This window comes from Oncorhynchus tshawytscha, linkage group LG34, assembly GCF_018296145.1.
Source record: "Oncorhynchus tshawytscha isolate Ot180627B linkage group LG34, Otsh_v2.0, whole genome shotgun sequence".
NCBI classification, from domain to species: domain Eukaryota; kingdom Metazoa; phylum Chordata; class Actinopteri; order Salmoniformes; family Salmonidae; genus Oncorhynchus; species Oncorhynchus tshawytscha.
The window spans coordinates 7,337,031-7,358,648 of record NC_056462.1 but is presented as its reverse complement, the minus strand read 5'-3'; the positions used below and the strand labels follow the sequence as shown (position 1 = coordinate 7,358,648).

Sequence of the window (21,618 nt, the reverse complement as noted above, 5' to 3'; positions counted from 1 at the left end):
AATGACGGCCTAGGAACAGTGGGTTAACTGCCTGTTCAAGGGCAGAACGACAGATTTTGTACCTTGTCAGCTCAGGGATTTGAACTGGCAACCTTTCGGTTACTAGTCCAATGCTCTAACCACTAGGCTACACTTCTCCAACACTTTGTTTTTGCATTATTTAAACCAAATTGAACATGTTTCATTATTTATTTGAGACTAAATTGATTTTAGTGATGTATTATATTAAGTTAAAATAAAAGTGTTCATTCAGTGTTGTTGTAATTGTCATTATTACAAATACATATATATATATATATTATTAAAATCGGCCGATTAATCGGTACCAGCTTTTTTGGTAACAGTATGGCCGTTGAAAAATCATAAATCGGTCGACCTTTAATTTACATAAGTGTTTGGCAGCGATTACAGCCTCGACTTGTCTTTGGAATGACGCTACAAGCAGATCCTCTCAGGCTCTGTCAGGTTGGATGGGGAGTGTCGCTGCACAGCTATTTCCAGGTCTCTCCAGAGATGTTTGATCAGGTTCAAGTCCGGGCTCTGGCTCGGCAACTCGGCATTCATTCTTCGGGACAAGACTTGTCCCGAAGCCACTCCTGTGTTGTCTTGGCTGTGTGGTTAGGGTCGTTGTCCTGTTGGAAGGTGAACCATTGCCCCAGTCTGAGGTCCTGAGTTCTCTGCAACAGGTTTTCATCAAGGATCTCTGTACTTTGCTCCATTCTTTTTTCCCTCAATCCTGACTAGTCTCCCAGTCCCTGCCGCTGAAAAACATCTCCACAGCATGATGCTGCCACCACCATGCTTCACCATAGGGATGGTGCCAGGTTTCCTCTAGACATGGCACTTGGCATTCAGGCCAAAGAGCTCAATCTTGGTTTCATCCGACTAGAGAATCTTGTTTTCCATGGTCTGAGTCCTTTAGGTGCCTTTTGGCAAAGTCCAAGCAGGCTGTGATGTGCCTTTTACTGAGAAGTGGCTTCCGTCTGGCCACTCTACCATAACAGCCTGCTTGGTGGAGTGCTGCAGAGATGGTTGTCCTTCTGGACGGTACTCCCATCTCCACAGAGGAACTCTGGAGTTCTGTCCGAGTGACCATCGGGTTCTTGGTCACCTCCCTGACCAAGGCCCTTCTCCCCTGATTGCTCAGTTTGGCCGGGTGGACAGCTCTCTTTTTTCATTGAAGAATGGTAGAGGCCACTGTGTTCTTGGGGACCTTCAATGCTGCAGAAATGTTTTGGTACCCTTCCCCAGATCTGTGCCTCGACACAATCCTGTCTCGGAGCTCTAAGGACAATTCCATCGACCTCATGGCTTGGTTTTTGATCTGACATGGACTGTCAACTGTGGGACCGTATATACTGTAGACAGGTGTGTGCCTTTACAAATCATGTCCAATCAATTGAATTTACCACAGGTGGACTCCAATGAAGTTGTACAAACACCTCAAGGATAATCAATGGAAACAGAATGCACATAAGCTCAATTTCGAGTCTCATGGAAAAGGGTCTGAATACTTATGTAAATAAGTTTTGTTTTTATACATTTGCAAAAAATTCAAAAAATCTGTTTTCATTATGGTGTATTGTGTGTAGATTGATGAGAAAATGTATATAATTAATCAATTTTAGAATACGGCTGTAACGTAAGAAAATGTGGAAAAAGTCAAGGGGTCTGAATACTTTCCGAACGCACCGCACGTCTTATTTGCGTACAGTCAAAAGTTGCATTGCTCGACTTTGTTAGCATGGCCTTCACTTACCCCCTTCAACATCAGTGTGACTCAATGACACAGTAGTCTGTACAGGCCTGTGTATGTGTGTTTTGTTGGTGTGTGTGTGTGTGTGTGTGTGTGTGTGTGTGTACCTGTAGCCAGATTGGGGACGCTCTGGACCCGCTTCATGTGGGAGAGGGTGAGTAGCAAGGCAGTGCTGCTGCGAGCGCATCCTCCACTGTCTGGGAAAGCACAGCCAGCAGCCACGGCAGCAGAAGCAGCACACACACACATGCACGCACGCACACACACGCCAAAGCCCCCAGGAAAGAGGCAAAGCACATGCATTACAATGGCTCCATTCTCATAAGCAATGGGGACAGGAGAAGGATGACAGCTCATATCAAGATGGATGGAGGGAGTCGACTGTACTGACAAACATCATAGTAACCTATAGTTACCCCAGAACTGTAGACTCAGCAATATGACACAGTCATAGCAGAAAGTTGCCCCACTGGGTATGTTGTGGTTGGTCTGTCAGCAGGAAGTTGCCCACTGCGATGTCATATCGTTGACTACCTTTAAAACCGGCACGTTTGTCTGTTTGTGTCCACTCTCTTAGGTTGTCAATATCAAATCAAAGTTTGTCATGTGCGCCGAACACAACAGGTGTAGACCGTACAGTGATATGCTTACTTACAGGCTCTAACCAATGGTGCGCAAAAAAAGGTGTGTGTGTGTGTAAGTAAAGAAATAAAACAGTAAAAAGACATTTGAAAAAAAAGTGTAGCAAGGCTATATACAGACACCTGTTAGTTAGGCTTATTGAGGTATTATGTACATGTAGGTATCGTTAAAGTGACTATGCATATATGATGAACAGAGAGTAGCAGAAGCGTAAAAAGAGGGGTTGGTGGGACACAATGCAGATAGCCCGGTTAGCCAATGTGCGGGAGCACTGGTTGGTCGGGCCAATTTAGGTAGTATGTACATGAATGTATAGTTAAAGTGACTATGCATATAAGATAAACAGAGAATAGCAGCAGCGTAAAAGAGGGGTTGGGGGGGGGCAATGCAAATAGTCCGGGTAGGAGTCTTATGGCTTGGGGGAAAAAAACTGTTGAGAAGCCTTTTTGTCCTAGACTTGGCACTCCGGTACCGCTTGCCATGCGGTAGTAGAGAGAACAGTCTATGATTGGGGTGGCTGGGGTCTTTGACCATTTTTAGGGCCTTCCTCTGACACAGCCTGGTGTAGAGGTCCTGGATGGCAGGATGTACTGGGCCGTACGCACTACCCTCTGAAGTGGCTTGCGGTCGGAGGCCGAGCAGTTGCCGTACCAGGCAGTGATGCAACCGGTCAGGATGCTCTCGATTTACAGCTGTTGAACCTTTTGAGGATCTCAGGACCCATGCCAAATCATTTTAGTTTCCTGAGGGGGAATATGCTTTGTCGTGCCCTCTTCACGACTGTCTTGGTGTGTTTGAACCAATCTCGTTTGTTGTTGATGTGGACACCAAGGAATTTGAAGCTCTCAACCTGCTCCACTAGAGCCCCGTCGATGAGAATGGGGACGTGCTCGGTGCTCCTTTTCCTGTAGTCCACAATCCTTAGTCTTGGTTACGTTGAGGGATAAGTTGTTATTCTGGTACCACCTGGCCAGGTCTCTGACCTCCTCCCTATAGACTGTCTCGTCGTTGTCGGTGATCAGGACTACCACTGTTGTGTCGTCAGCAAATTTAATGATGGTGTTGGAGTCGTGCCTGGCCATGCAGTCATGGGTGAACAGGGACTACAGGAGGGGACTGAGCACGCACCCCTGGGGAGCTCCAGTGTTGAGGATCAGCGTGGCAGATGTGTTGCTACCTACCCTCACCACCTGGGGGCAGCCTGTCAGGAGGTCCCGGATCCAGTTGCAGAGGGAGGTGTTTAGTCCCAGGATCCTTAGCTAGGTGATGAGCTTTGAGGGTACTATGGTGTTGAACGCTGAGCTGTAGTCAATGAACAGCATTCTCACATAGGTGTTCCTTTTGTCCAGGTGGGAAAGGGCAGTGTGGAGTGCAATAGAGATTGTATCATCTGTGGATCTGTTTGGGCGGTATGCAAATTGGAGTGTGTCTAGGGTTTCTGGGATAATGGTGTTGATGTGAGCCATTACCAGCCTTTCAAAGCACTTCATGGCTACGATCGTGAGTGCTGTAGTCATTTAGGCAGGTTGCCTTTGTGTTCTTGGGCACAGGGACTATGGTGGTCTGCTTGAAGCATGTCGGTATTACAGACTCAATCAGGGACATGTTGAAAATGTCAGTGAAGACACCTGCCAGTTGGTCAGCACATGCCCGGAGCACACGTCCTGGTAATCAGTCTGGCCCTGCAGCCTTGTATATGTTGACCTGTTTAAAGGTCTTACTTACGTCGGCTACGGAGAGCGTGATCACACAGTCGTCCGGAACAGCTGAGGGTCTCATGCATGCCTCAGTGTTGCTTGCCTCGAAGCGAGCATAGAAGTGATTTAGCTCGTCTGGTAGGCTCGTATCACTGGGCAGCTCGCGGCTGTGCTTCCCTTTGTAGTCTGTAATAGTTTGCAAGCCCTGCCACATCTGACGAGCGTCGGAGCCGATGTAGTATGATTCAATCTTAGCCCTGTATTGACACTTTGCCTGTTTGATGGTTCATCGCAGGGCATAGAGGGATTCCTTGTAAGCTTCCGGGTTAGAGTCCCTCACCTTGAAAGCGGCAGCTCTACCCTTTAGCTCAATGTGAATGTTGCCTGTAATCAATGGCTTCTGGTTGGGGTATGTACGTACAGTCACTGTGGGGACGACGTCCTCAATGCACTTATTGATAAAGCCAGTGACTGATGTGGTGTATTCCTCAATGTTATCGGAAGAATCCCGGAACATGTTCCAGTCTGTGATAGCAAAGCAGTCCTGTAGTTTAGCATCTGCTTCATCTGACCATTTTTTATAGACCGAGTCACTGGTGCTTCCTGCTTTAATCTTTGCTTGTAAGCAGGAATCAGGAGGAGTTGTGGTCGAATTTACCAAATGGGGGGCGAGGGAGAGCTTTGTACGCGTCTCTGTGTGTGGAGTACAGGTGATCTAGAATTGTTTTGCCTCTGATTGCACGTTGGCGAATAATATTGACGGTAACGGCAGCTTTCCTAGTTGTCTTCTGCGGGTCTGGACGAGGCATCCGGCTCTTCGTCCTCTGCGTCGCTTCCTTTTGCGAATAATTGGGATGTCTGTCCTGTAGGGTGTTTGGAGAATATAATATCGTGTGAGTCCTGATTGTTGTTGTTGAAGAAGAAATCTTCTAATCCGAGGTGAGTGATCGCTGTCCTGATATCCAGAAGCGCTTTTCTTCCATAAGATAGTTGCAGAAACATTATGTACAAAATCATTTACAAATATTGCAGATAAAAAAAACACATAATAGCACAATTGGTTAGGAGACCGTAAAACGGCGGCCATCCCCCCCGCGCCATTTTTCACACCCGAATATTTCCGAATATTACCAAAACTATAAACAAGACTCTAGAACAATCATCGGCAAAAACCTATCTGAACCGATTTTGTGTTTGTTTACATTCTAGTTGATTCAGGCATGCAGTAAACACACAGCAATTAAAAAGTCCCCCTTCCTACTTCATATGAACTGTGACCTCAGCGCAGATTAACGTTCATGCTTGCTTGGTCATCGACGTAGGAGTAATGAAACGCTGTTCATTTCTCCAGGAGGGCACAGAATCCGTCCGCATGCAAAACGTTTCAGCACACCCTGCCATTACGAAGGTAAGGGAATCAAAAAGAAATCACCCCAACGGGGCAATGTTCCGTACGCAAACACCGTGGAATGTTCCGTGACTCAATAACCCGTGATGTAAACATTTACCAAAGCTGGAGCAAAACTCTGATTGCAATGTCATGGAAACTTAATGAGAGCATATGCCTGGTGGACTTTGATAAGAGCATTCTAGATTGTGCGGAGGATATTGGCACTTCGATAGATCTTGTGCTGTAAACAATTACCATAGCAGGAACAAATCAAGACTTTCATTGGCAGAGTAACAGAGGGCGTAGGAGTGTAATAACACTAAGTGAATGATTCGTCATCATAGCTACTGTAGTGAAATACTCTATACATTTTGGGATGCGGGCCAAGTTTAAGATGGAGCTTTGGAGGCCGATTTATGAATGAGAGGAATTACGTGGGTGTATAAGAAGACCATAAAGCAATGCAATATGTGTAATGCCTCTATGCCTCTACATTATAGAGCAGGGGAGGCCATCCCTTCTCCTATATAGCTTTTTTGTGTGTGTGTGTGTGGGGGGGGTTTGCTTCAACCCCATTGTAACAAGGTCCTGTGAGCAGCTGATTTGTTGGGTTTGTTACAGCAGGGTTGGAGCGAAACCCTACAGGAGAGTAGCTCTCCATTAAGAAAGTGTACTCCCTTGCTAAATAATGTTGAATTGATCAAGACCGGAATCGCCCGTCCTTCACAAGATGTCCACACCAACAGCTCGAAAAGCCTTCAAACAGATCATTTGTTATTTTCTGAAACAAGTGGAGGTCCTGTTGCGAACTTACTTCAATCTGAATCGTCAAATCAAATGAGTTGGTTGAAATAAAAAAAAACTATGAATTAAATGTTAAATTTTGCTTAGCTATGCAACTGCGGCAGCAAGCAATATTCAACAGCTGGCAAATGTTAAAAAAAAGTTTTTTAAAACATGGATATGGATGGTCAAAATGATTCAGATCAGACACAGCGGAATGCCTCGAGTTCAACATCCTAGTGTGTGTGTGTGTGTGTGTGTACATGTGTTGCGTAGTGTTTAAAGAGTCATATCACATACCTGTATTCATGTTGAAGAGGTCTCCTAACAGTTCTACCGTAGCTGGGTACACTTTCCTGGAATAAAGGAATCAGAGATAGAGGTTAGATTATTACCTACTGTAATGCCCTCAGAGAAACAGAAATCCTACTTCTCTTTCACATTACCTGGTGCAAGTCAGTTTGACATGCCATGTAAACTGCCAATGTGGATTTGTGAATAACAAATCAATTCCATCAGGAATAACTTGAGAATCTACTCAATCTAAAATCTTTAAGGGGGAGATTGTTATTACCAAAAGCAGTGCGGTTCTAAAAATAAACAATTTCCTCAAATAGTTCCAACATTCATTCCTTCCATTGGCGTTATGGCAGCAGTTTTAGTTCAGGCTCAATAGTGCTTGTAGTTTAAAATGAACATTAAATCTTGGTTCTTTGTGTTTGTCTTGACTTCTGAATCAGGTTGATTACTGCTTGGCTGGACACCAGTCCACTCAGTCATACCGTAGCTAGGGAAGCAGTATATTTCTGTGTGTTTGTGTGTATATGTACAGTGCCTTCAGAAAGTATTCACACACCCCATAATGTCAAAATGGAATTTAGAAATAAATGAAAAATTAAAAGCTGAAATGTCTTGAGTGAATAAGTATTCAACCCCTTTGTTATTGCAAGCCTAAATAAGATCAGGAGTAAAAATGTGCTTAAATTGCATAAATGAAGTTGCTTGGACTCATTCAGTGTTCAATAATAGTGGTTAACATTTTTTAATGATTACCCCATCTCTGTATTCACATATAGTTATCTGTAAGGTGCCTCAATCGAGTAGTTCATTTCAAAACACAAGATTAATCCACTGACCAGCGAGGTTTTTCAAGAAGGGCACTAATTGGTAGATGTGAAGAAAATAAATTAAAAAAGACAGAATATATTTTTGAGCACGGTGAAGTTATTAATTAGACTTTGGCTGGTGCATAAATACACCCAGTCACTACAAATATACAGGCGTTCTTCCTAACTCAGTTGCCAGAGAGGAAGAAAACTGCTCAGAGATTCACCATGAGGAAAATGTTGATTTTAAAACAGAGTTGAATGGCTGTGATAGGAGAAAACTGAAGATGGATCCCCAACATTACCAACCTAAATGACAAACTGAAAACAAGGAAGCCTGTCCAAAAACATGCATCCTGTTTGCAACAAGGCACTTAAGTAATACTGCTGCAAAAAATGTGGCAAAAAAACTATTTGTCCGGAATACATTTGGGGCAAATCCAACACAGCACATCACTGAGTACCACTCTCCATATTGTCAAGCATGGTGGTGGCTGCATCCCGTTATGCGTATGCTTGTTATCAGCAAGGACTAGGGAGTTTTTAAAAGATAAAAATGAAAGTAATACAGCTATAAGCAGAGGCAAAATCCTAGAGGAATACCTGGTTCAGCCTGCTGTTGAACAGACACGGAGACAAATTCCCCTTTCAGCAGGCCAATAACCTAAAAACACAAGGCCAAATCTATACGGGAGTTTGCTTACCAAAACTACATTTTGACTTAAAAATCGTCTAGAAAATCTGTCAAGACTTGAAAACGGTTGTCTAGCAATGATCAATAATCAATTTGACAATTTTTTTTAAATAACAAAAATGGGCTAATATTGTACAATCCAGGTGTGGAAAGCTCTTAGAGACTTACCCAGAAAGATCTACAGCTTTAAAATCGCTGCCAAATGTGCTTCTACAAAGTATTGACTCAGGGGTGTGAAAACTTACGTAAAAATGTGTCATTCTTTTTCAATAAATTGGAGAATATTTTTTTTTTGGTCATTATGGGTTTTTGTGGGTGTGAAAAACCGGTGTGAAAAAAAATCTTTTGAATTCAGGTTGTAACAACAAAATGTGGAATAAGTCAAGGGGTATGAATACTTTCTGAAGGCACAGTATGTGCATATGCGTTTCATTACTGAGGCTTTGGGCGTGACAGATCCAGCTAGTGTCAGCTCACAGGGGCTGTGGCGGCGATCATACGTGTCTGATATGTAGATGGCTGCAACACACGGGCGTGAATCCTGCTAATGACACTCGCATGTGTTCAGAGATTAGCCTGGGCTTTTGTTCCAAGATGTGTTCAAGCGCATGTCCCCATGTTTGAAAGGTAGAATCTGTACAATGATCTGCTCTTCAATGGCCATTTCAAATGATGTGAACCTTGACTCATAATGATAGGCTTGTACACCAATTGATTCTAGAAGAATAGAATTTGTAAATGCCTTATGACAAACACCTAATTCAGCTACTTAACTATTCACCCAGACCCACTATTAGTTTAAATGAGAACGTGTTAGTGCTGGGTTAGAACTAAAATGTGCAACCTGGAGGGTACCCCTAAACCGGAGTTGAAAAACACTGTACTATGAAACCATCACTCCGTTATTTATAGCCAACCATTTACAGTAAAGCATGGTTCACAAAGACGCTAAACAAAAGGCAATGCACAGTAATGTCTTAAATCATAAACGTTTTGTTTACAAATGCACAAGTTAGCAGTCGTGACATAGATGATTAGGTTAGCCACAGATAGATGTTACTAGGCAGAGGGCACAGAATTGGCAAGAGGAAAGCCGCTACGGAACCATTTAGTGCACTCAAAGTTTGCCAATCAAAATAAAGTGTTTTTTTCTCCCCGAGCTAAATTTGAGAAAAATCTTTATGTGCCAATAGAATATAGCCAAAATGACAACCCTCAACCATTTGGCACTCCAGTCAGGCGAGAGCAAATGTTCAAGCTCAAATTATTTGAAAGATCTAGGTCTGCATGCTGGTCCTTTTCATCAGTATGACAGTATTGTAACCTACTGTAGGTCTGCATGCTGGTCCTTTTCATCAGTATGACAGTATTGTAACCTACTGTAGGTCTGCATGCTGGTCCTTTTCATCAGTATGACAGTATTGTAACCTACTGTAGGTCTGCATGCTGGTCCTTTTCATCAGTATGACAGTATTGTAACCTACTGTAGGTCTGCATGCTGGTCCTTTTCATCAGTTTGACAGTATTCTAACCTAGGTCTGCACGCTGGTCCTTTTCATCAGTATGACAGTATTGTAACCTAGGTCTGCATGCTGGTCCTTTTCATCAGTTTGACAGTATTCTAACCTAGGTCTGCATGCTGGTCCAGTTCATCAGTTTGAAAGCTGAGAGGCTCAGTAAAGGTTTCCCCCCAAATGCTGATAATTGCCCTCTTATTAGCATGCTTATAGGGGTACGTTGTAAACAAACTCCTTTTGAAGTAAATGGTGATATGGCCTTGTGTGGTGACTCGAGTAATGGTTGGGGTCACATGCACACTCTTTACAGCAATGCCTCAAGACGGCTGTCAACACAGATCCTCCCCACCATAGCGCTGCTTCTTGAATCTAGTCTGCTTGAATAGAATGTGAGCCATAGAGTAATGTCATTGAGGCTGTAAACAGCAATTTTCTAGTAGATCACTATTTCAAACGGTTTACTTAAGCTAGGGCCACAGACCAGTCCAGTTGAGTTGGATCATCTCAGGAGGTCTGTGTGGCCTACCATACAAGCAATGGTGGTTTAGTTCAGATACAGGAAGATACGTTTTCAGGGGATTGCCTTGAAAAGTGGTAGCCATTATTTAAACATTAGGGCAATTACATGATAATGGAATAACGCTTTGACTCCGATTTTTCACTTTTAAATGTGTGCCAAACAAAAAACAAAAGGTGAACAAAATCATGTAAAACTCTATGCACAAGGACTAATTTGAACAATTTCCACTGAACATTCACGCAAAAGCACATTCACGGAAAGAACTATGCAGATGCAAAGTTTGGAAACTTTTGAAAAATACATGTAAAAATCTCCCTCAGTTCTTTGTGTGACCATGTTTTCCAAAAACTCATATATCTGCTCTGAAATAAGACTCAAAGATGTCAGCAGAAATAATGGTGTGTGTCAGCTATGACATGACACCTGGACTTTGAACACATCTTTTTTGGTTATTGAACTACAGTAAGTGAAGTGGATTTACATCTGGTAACGGAATTACATCATGGGTCCCTGATTTGTACAGAAATGCAAAATTATGAATTTTCCTCCTTTTGCATATTTGGGTATTATTCTACACATTGGCTAATGGTGTAATGAGCTCCGCTCTCAAACGAGACCACATTTGGTTGTGACTGCCCATACCATAACCCCACCTCCACCATGGGGCACTGTCAATACACTCAGTCTGCGGTTGTGAGGCCGGTTGGACGTACTGCCAAATTCTCTAAAACAACTTTAAAGGCGGCTTATGGTAGAGAATTGAACATTCAAGTCTCTGGCAACAGCTCTGGTGGACATTCCTGCTGTCAGAATGCCAATTGCACGATCCCTCAAAACTTGAGACATCGGTGGCATTGTGTTGTGATATAACTGCACATTTTAGAGTGGCTTTTTATTGTCCCCAGCACAAGTTGCACCTGTGTAATGGCCATGCTGTTTAATCAGCTTCTTGATATGCCATACCTGTGGTGGATGGATTATTTTGGCAAAGGAGAAATGCTCACTAACAGGGATGTAAACACATTTGTGTACTTTTATTTCACCTCATGACATGTTTATATTGACATGTTGCGTTTATAACACTTGACATGTTGCGTGTATATTTTTGTTCAGTGTAGTTGGCAGAGGTCTTTACTTCAGCATTAGTGTGTTTCTAATCCCTTTGAAATACTTTTTCCTGGCAGATGTTGTCAAAGACCCCTTTTCCATCTGGTTGACTAGAAATCAAAACCTTTGCTCATTCTAGGATGGAAAATGGTTGAAAATTGTATGTATATATGCATTCATTTCTCAAAAATATTGACTCGTAGCTTTCATTTGACACCCACTTTGACATGCTCCTATGAACTTCACATATTGGTTCTCATGGGTCCTTTACATGGAAATGCCCATTACCCACAATCCTTTCCTGGCAGCCAGTACAGTACATGGCAAACCACTTAGCCTCTATGCAGCATTGAAAATAGGCAAAAGGTGGCTAAAAATACAGCAGGTGAAAATGGACCCGGGAGGTTGAGAACATATTACAGCAGGAAGATGATGACTATACCAACACCCTGTCTGACTGACTGGCTGACTGGCTGACAGGGGAAGTGTTGCATTCTGGTTACGGCAGGAGCCAGGAGGACATCTCAATATACCAAAGATGGTCTCCACATCTGCACTGGCATTAAAGAGTTGAACAAGTGAAAGACACTTACAATAGCAGGCATCCTCCACACTGCCTTGACCTATCCTGTGTTTTCAGAACATCGCAGAGGATGAGGAGATGAGGGGAGGAAGTCACTTTCGAAAAAGGTTTATGTCCAGACACCGTTTGTTTGCTGCTCCCACAAGTGATGTTTAACTAAAAGCTACAGAAACAGCGTCTCCTCTGACATGGTTGTCATCGGGTAACCAAACCCACATGACACACAGGGAGGAAGCCATTTTTAGACTTTTTGAGATATGTGGGAAAGAGCCATCACCGGGTGACGACTCCTCCACACATCATGTCTACAAGTTAGTGACACACCACACCACACTTGTCACACGGAGGGGACTGGAAATAGAACAATCTTTTACATCCATAGGAAGACGTGAAATGACAGTAAATACTCTCACAGTTCAATATAAGCGTGTTAATATACAAAACCTCCAACTAACTTTCAGGTGTCTCAACTTACCCTAATTAACATATACAGTAGGATTAGGCTGTTCGTGGACAACACTTTAGACAGTTGACTACAAACGTATATTTTCGACATCTGATACAAAGTTGCTCTGCTAAAACCACAGCAGCTCAGAAATCCCCAAATGCACCATCATGGATGGATTAAAACAAAGGGTACTCTCAATAATCATTTAATGGCTGAAAAAGAGAACCTATCGATTTTGGTCCTTTTAGAACGCTAACAGATAAACAAGCTCACAGACGGACGATAAAGCCCATCCAACAACCGAGGCCACCTCTGCTTGAACAGCGAACTGGAAAATTAATTTCTCTCCGTTTTAAAGAATGTGCGAGAGAAGCACTTAGGACTCTATTGATTTTTTTTAAAAACACACGCCATATGTCTTGCCAACACAGCCAGTGTTGGTGGTGTTAGCCAAGGGGCTAGCACTGTGATGGGTTTCTATAGAGCGCCAATGATACTAGATGGTAAATGCTGCTATAAAATGGCTAGCTGTCTGTCCATTTAGAAATCTTACAGGGCCACACACACACACGGCCACACACACTGGGGTAAATCACGGCACCGGCGTCGTGGCTTGTCACCATCCAAACCAGGGCCAGATTAAAAGGATCATGTTTCCGGGGGACAGACCAGCGGCGACACAGCAGCTGTGGCCACCACGGCCCACAGGGGAAGTGTTATGGTGGGACACTGGATCCGAGCACACGTTCTCGTTCTCTCCCCCTCCCTCTCTGAATGTAAATAATGGTATTCAAACTTTTTCAGCTATAACACTTTTTTTTTAGAAACTTGTGTCCAAAAGGAAGACATTTTTGTCTAACCCTTAATTCACAACGCGAGTTGACTGAGAGAACAACTATAATTCACAACTTGTGTCCAATTGGAATCTGGGAATACGCAGGTACACCTAAAATGTCTTTCCACACCGAGCCCCATATCCACCTGCAATTCCACTGAGTCCCCTTTGGGGGGGCAGTGTCCTACACTTTGCCTACCCTACCTCTGACCCAGAACCAGCATGGAGCCATTCCAGTGTCGAAAGCTTTAATACCTATAAAACAAGTCACAGTCTTCGTATCAGACGGTCATGGGGACGGTTGTGACAGTGGCTGTAAATATTGAGGCCTGGCGCGTACCGCTGTGATTAATCGGCGAGTGCGGCAGCGCTGTTTACGAGGCATTAGCTGCCAGCACCTGATGAATCCCCAGACGAGCACATCACCACACATCAACGGAATCATTTATCGAACAGGAAACGAGTAAGCCGGATGGGAGGATAAAAAGAGGGAGAGAGAGGGATGTGGGATAACTGCTTGATGCTCTCACCAGAGCTCCTTATTGCATGGATACATACATACATGGATACATACATACATACATACATACATACATACATGGATACATACATACATACATGGATACATACATACATACATACATACATACATACATACATACATACATGGATACATACATACATACATGGATACATACATACATACATACATGGATACATACATACATACATGGATACATACATACATACATGGATACATACATACATACATGGATACATACATACATACATGGATACATACATACATACATGGATACATACATACATACATAGATACATACATACATACATACATACATGGATACATACATACATGGATACATACATACATACATGGATACATACATACATACATACATACATGGATACATACATACATACATGGATACATACATACATACATGGATACATACATACATGGATACATACATACATACATAGATACATACATACATACATGGATACATACATACATACATGGATACATACATACATACATGGATACATACATACATACATACATACATGGATACATACATACATACATGGATACATGGATACATACATACATACATACATACATGGATACATGGATACATGGATACATACATACATGGATACATACATACATGGATACATACATACATACATACATGGATACATACATACATACATACATGGATACATACATACATACATGGATACATACATACATACATGGATACATACATACATACATGGATACATACATACATGGATACATACATACATACATGGATACATACATACATACATGGATACATACATACATACATGGATACATACATACATACATGGATACATACATACATACATGGATACATACATACATACATGGATACATACATACATACATGGATACATACATACATACATGGATACATACATACATACATGGATACATACATACATACATACATGGATACATACATACATACATGGATACATACATGGATACATACATACATACATGGATACATACATACATACATGGATACATACATGGATACATACATACATACATACATACATACATACATACATACATACATACATACATACATACATACATACATACATACATACATACATGGATACATACATGGATACATACATGGATACATGGATACATACATGGATACATGGATACATACATGGATACATGGATACATACATGGATACATGGATACATGGATACATACATGGATACATGGATACATGGATACATGGATACATACATGGATACATACACGGATACATGGATACATACATACATACATGGATACATACATACATACATGGATACATACATACATACATGGATACATACATACATACATGGATACATACATACATACATGGATACATACATACATACATGGATACATACATACATACATGGATACATACATGGATACATACATACATACATACATACATACATACATACATACATACATACATACATACATGGATACATACATGGATACATGGATACATACATGGATACATGGATACATACATGGATACATGGATACATACATGGATACATGGATACATACATACATGGACACATGGATACATGGATACATGGATACATACATGGATACATACATACATACATGGATACATACATACATACATGGATACATACATACATACATGGATACATACATACATACATGGATACATACATACATACATGGATACATACATACATACATGGATACATACATATACATACATACATGGATACATACATACATATACATACATACATACATACATACATACATACATACATACATACATACATACATACATACATACATACATACATACATACATGGATACATACATGGATACATGGATACATACATGGATACATGGATACATACATGGACACATGGATACATGGATACATACATGGACACATGGATACATGGATACATACATGGATACATACATACATACATGGATACATACATACATACATGGATACATGGATACATACATACATACATACATACATGGATACATGGATACATACATACATACATACATACATACATACATACATACATACATACATACATGGATACATACATGGATACATACATACATACATGGATACATACATGGATACATGGATACATACATACATACATGGATACATACATACATGGATACATACATACATACATGGATACATACATACATACATGGATACATACATACATACATGGATACATACATACATACATACATACATACATACATACATGGATACATACATACATACATGGATACATACATACATACATACATACATGGATACATACATACATACATACATGGATACATACATACATACATACATACATACATGGATACATACATACATACATACATACATACATACATACATACATACATACATACATACATACATACATACATGGATACATACATACATACATACATACATGGATACATACATACATACATGGATACATACATACATACATGGATACATACATACATACATGGATACATACATACATACATGGATACATACATACATACATGGATACATACATACATACATGGATACATACATACATACATACATGGATACATACATACATACATGGATACATACATACATACATGGATACATACATACATACATGGATACATACATACATACATGGATACATACATACATACATGGATACATACATACATACATGGATACATACATGGATACATACATACATACATACATGGATACATACATGGATACATGGATACATGGATACATACATACATACATACATACATACATGGATACATACATGGATACATGGATACATACATGGATACATGGATACATACATGGATACATGGATACATGGATACATACATGGATACATACATGGATACATACATACATACATGGATACATACATACATACATGGATACATGGATACATACATACATGGATACATGGATACATACATACATACATACATACATACATGGATACATACATACATACATGGATACATGGATACATACATACATACATACATGGATACATACATACATACATACATACATACATACATACATGGATACATACATACATACATACATGGATACATACATACATACATACATACATGGATACATACATACATACATACATGGATACATACATACATACATACATGGATACATACATACATACATACATGGATACATACATACATACATACATGGATACATACATAGATACATACACGGATACATACATACATACATACATGGATACATACATACATACATACATGGATACATACATACATACATACATGGATACATACATACATACATACATGGATACATACATACATACATACATACATGGATACATACATACATACATGGATACATACATACATACATGGATACATACATACATACATGGATACATACATACATACATGGATACATACATACATACATGGATACATACATACATACATGGATACATACATACATACATGGATACATACATACATACATGGATACATACATACATACATGGATACATGGATACATACATGGATACATGGATACATACATGGATACATGGATACATACATGGATACATGGATACATACATGGATACATGGATACATACATGGATACATGGATACATACATGGATACATGGATACATACATACATACATGGATACATACATACATACATACATGGATACATACATACATACATACATGGATACATACATACATACATACATGGATACATACATACATACATGGATACATACATACATGGATACATACATACATACATGGATACATACATACATACATGGATACATACATACATACATACATACATACATACATGGATACATACATACATGGATACATACATGGATACATACATGGATACATACATGGATACATACATGGATACATGGATACATACATGGATACATACATGGATACATACATACATACATGGATACATACATACATACATGGATACATACATGGATACATACATGGATAGATGGATACATAAATGGATACATGGATACATACATGGATACATGGATACATACATGGATACATGGATACATACATGGATACATGGATACATACATGGATACATGGATACATACATGGATACATGGATACATACATGGATACATGGATACATACATACATACATGGATACATACATACATACATACATGGATACATACATACATACATACATGGATACATACATACATACATGGATACATACATACATACATGGATACATACATACATACATGGATACATACATGGATACATACATACATACATACATACATACATACATACATACATACATACATACATGGATACATACATGGATACATACATGGATACATGGATACATACATGGATACATGGATACATACATGGATACATGGATACATACATGGATACATGGATACATACATGGATACATACACGGATACATACATACATACATACATACATGGATACATACATACATACATGGATACATACATGGATACATACATACATACATGGATACATACATACATACATGGATACATACATACATACATACATGGATACATACATACATGGATACATACATACATGGATACATACATACATACATGGATACATACATACATGGATACATGGATACATACATGGATACATGGATACATGGATACATACATGGATACATGGATACATGGATACATACATGGATACATACACGGATACATACATACATACATACATACATGGATACATACATACATACATGGATACATACATGGATACATACATACATACATGGATACATACATACATACATACATACATACATGGATACATACATACATACATGGATACATACATACATGGATACATACATACATGGATACATACATACATGGATACATACATACATACATGGATACATACATACATACATGGATACATACATACATACATGGATACATACATACATACATACATACATACATACATACATACATACATACATACATACATGGATACATACATGGATACATACATGGATACATACATACATGGATACATACATGGATACATACATGGATACATACATGGATACATACATGGATACATACATACATACATACATGGATACATACATGGATACATACATGGATACATACATGGATACATACATGGATACATACATGGATACATACATGGATACATACATGGATACATACATGGATACATACATGGATACATACATACATGGATACATACATGGATACATACATGGATACATACATACATGGATACATACATACATGGATACATACATGGATACATACATGGATACATACATGGATACATACATGGATACATACATGGATACATACATGGATACATACATGGATACATACATGGATACATACATACATGGATACATACATACATACATACATACATACATGGATACATACATACATGGATACATACATGGATACATAGATACATACATGGATACATACATGGATACATACATGGATACATACATGGATACATACATGGATACATACATGGATACATACATGGATACATACATGGATACATACATGGATACATACATGGATACATACATGGATACATGGATACATACATGGATACATACATGGATACATACATACATGGATACATACATGGATACATACATGGATACATACATGGATACATACATGGATACATACATGGATACATACATGGATACATACATGGATACATACATGGATACATACATGGATACATGGGTACATACATGGATACATACATACATACATGGATACATGGATACATACATACATACATGGATACATGGATACATACATGGATACATACATGGATACATACATGGATACATGGATACATACATGGATACATACATGCATACATACAATGTCTGAACCATTACACTCGTAAAATGAGACTACCATGGTCGAATCGTGCCATTCTCTGCCACTGCAGTGACCACATAACTTTGCGTCACGTGAACAGATATGCTCAGCCTCAGTGTTGCATTTCGCCTGGTCATCACTATACAAATCTCTTCGCTTTGCGTCGACAACCAACCGAGCACCCACGCTGTTCTCCTGTGCACTTCTCATGACAAAAGGAAGACACTCCAGCACACCGCTGATCATTGATGACCCACAAACAATGTCTCTCAATGCGACATTTTGGGAACTTCTCAAAAGAAAACCCTCTGAGCTTCTCGGATGTCCAATGCATCACACCCCTTGGGAGGATTGGCGTACTCAGTCACACACATATGCGAACAAGTGGGGGGGTGGGGGGGATTTCCCTATACAAGATGTCTTCGTCCCAGGTGATGTGCGTTTGACTATGTAAGCTAGTAGGTCTTGGGCAAAAAACGTATACCTTTTGCAGACTCTTACTCAATTTCAAATGGACCCCTTTTACCCATAACCCTGAATGTTTTGGTCCGGTTTCCGAGACACAGATCAAGCCTAGTCCAAGAACAAACAAAATAACACATTCCAAATGGAATTTCCAGGACTAGACAATTTGTGCCAGCGAAACCACCCCATAGGCCTGGGGTCCCACTGGGTGCATGTTTAGTTTGTTGCCCTAGTCCTACACAGCTGATTCAAATAACCAACTCATCATCAAGCTTTGACTATTTCAACCAACTGTGGAGTGCTAGGGCAGACATGGGCAATTATTTTCCATGGAGGGCCACAATAGAATATATTTTTGCCATCACGGGCCAGAATAATATTACATGTGTATGACTGTGTTGACCGATATATCTACTGTAAATCACATCCAGATATGCTACTTATTTTACTTGCTTAACATGCACAGAAATAAACCACATCCATGTGCTCCTTTTGCTCAGTATTTTCATTATTAAACATGCAATGAACTACACGGAGGGAAAAGTACACAGTGCATTCAGCACCACGGACAGAACTCTTGTTAACGGGTATGCACAAAAACACTAGGAAGAGAGAGAGCTCAACATTACATTTCAACTCCTCAGTGTGAGGAGTGATGTCTCTGATGGGCATTGACTAGAGCAGTGAAGTCGGGTATAGTTTCGGAAGTCGCTAGGAGTAGGATTGCTGAGAGGTGAGAGTCAGTAAGAGATCTATGCCTTGACTTGTTATATTTCATCCCTGAAAATGTCTGTTGACCCAAAAAGTTCATCTTTGGAAAGTGTTGTTCATTAAGAGATGCATAGAACCTCAGTGATATTGTTTTGAATAGTTCTCCAATCACTGCATCAGAGTAAAGATCGATAAGCTCAAGTTGCAACTCAGCATTACAGAATGTCATTTTCCAACACTTTGAAATCCTCAAAATGATGAGAAAACTCCCCGTTCAAAGCACGCAGCAGTGATGTATACTTCTCCTGCTGGTCTACTGATAGGGAACAGACTAGTAGTGTCGGAAGCTGGGTGAGATTGTTGTCTTTTATTTGGCCGGTCAGGATGAGTCATTTTCATTTGAAGGCTTTGACAAGCCTGTACATCTGATGTACAAAAAGGCCCTTCCCTTGTAGTTTGGAATTCAGTTTATTCATGAGGGCCATGATATCCACGGTGAAGGCAAAATCTGCCAACCATTCTTTATCTTGCATTTGAGGGAAATCCACATATTTTCCATTCATTTGTAAAAACTCAGCAATCTCTGACTTCAGGTCCCACACCCTTTTAAGCACCTTCCCCAAACTCAGCCATCTCACGTTTGTGTGATAGAGTCGGGTCATGAAAATCTCCCCTGTCTCTTCCAACTGTGAGACAAACTGCCTGT

At 39.9% G+C, this 21,618-nt stretch overlaps 1 protein-coding gene across 16 annotated transcripts in view; it reads right to left on the bottom strand.

Moving 5' to 3' along the window:
* The window catches only part of sorbs2a (sorbin and SH3 domain containing 2a), a 105,451-nt gene that overhangs the window by 47,000 nt on the left and 36,833 nt on the right, over positions 1–21,618 (bottom strand). For 14 of the 16 annotated variants that reach the window (XM_042312003.1, XM_042312002.1, XM_042311999.1 and 11 more), the window contains 2 exons: positions 6,569–6,624; positions 1,864–1,953 (listed from right to left, as the gene is read on the bottom strand). In XM_042312003.1, the coding sequence (XP_042167937.1) occupies positions 1,864–1,953; positions 6,569–6,578 (100 nt within the window). In that variant the 5' untranslated portion in view covers positions 6,579–6,624. The remainder of the gene's footprint in view (positions 1–1,863; positions 1,954–6,568; positions 6,625–21,618) is intronic. The other 2 variants (XM_042312005.1, XM_042312006.1) reach the window with 1 other exon arrangement.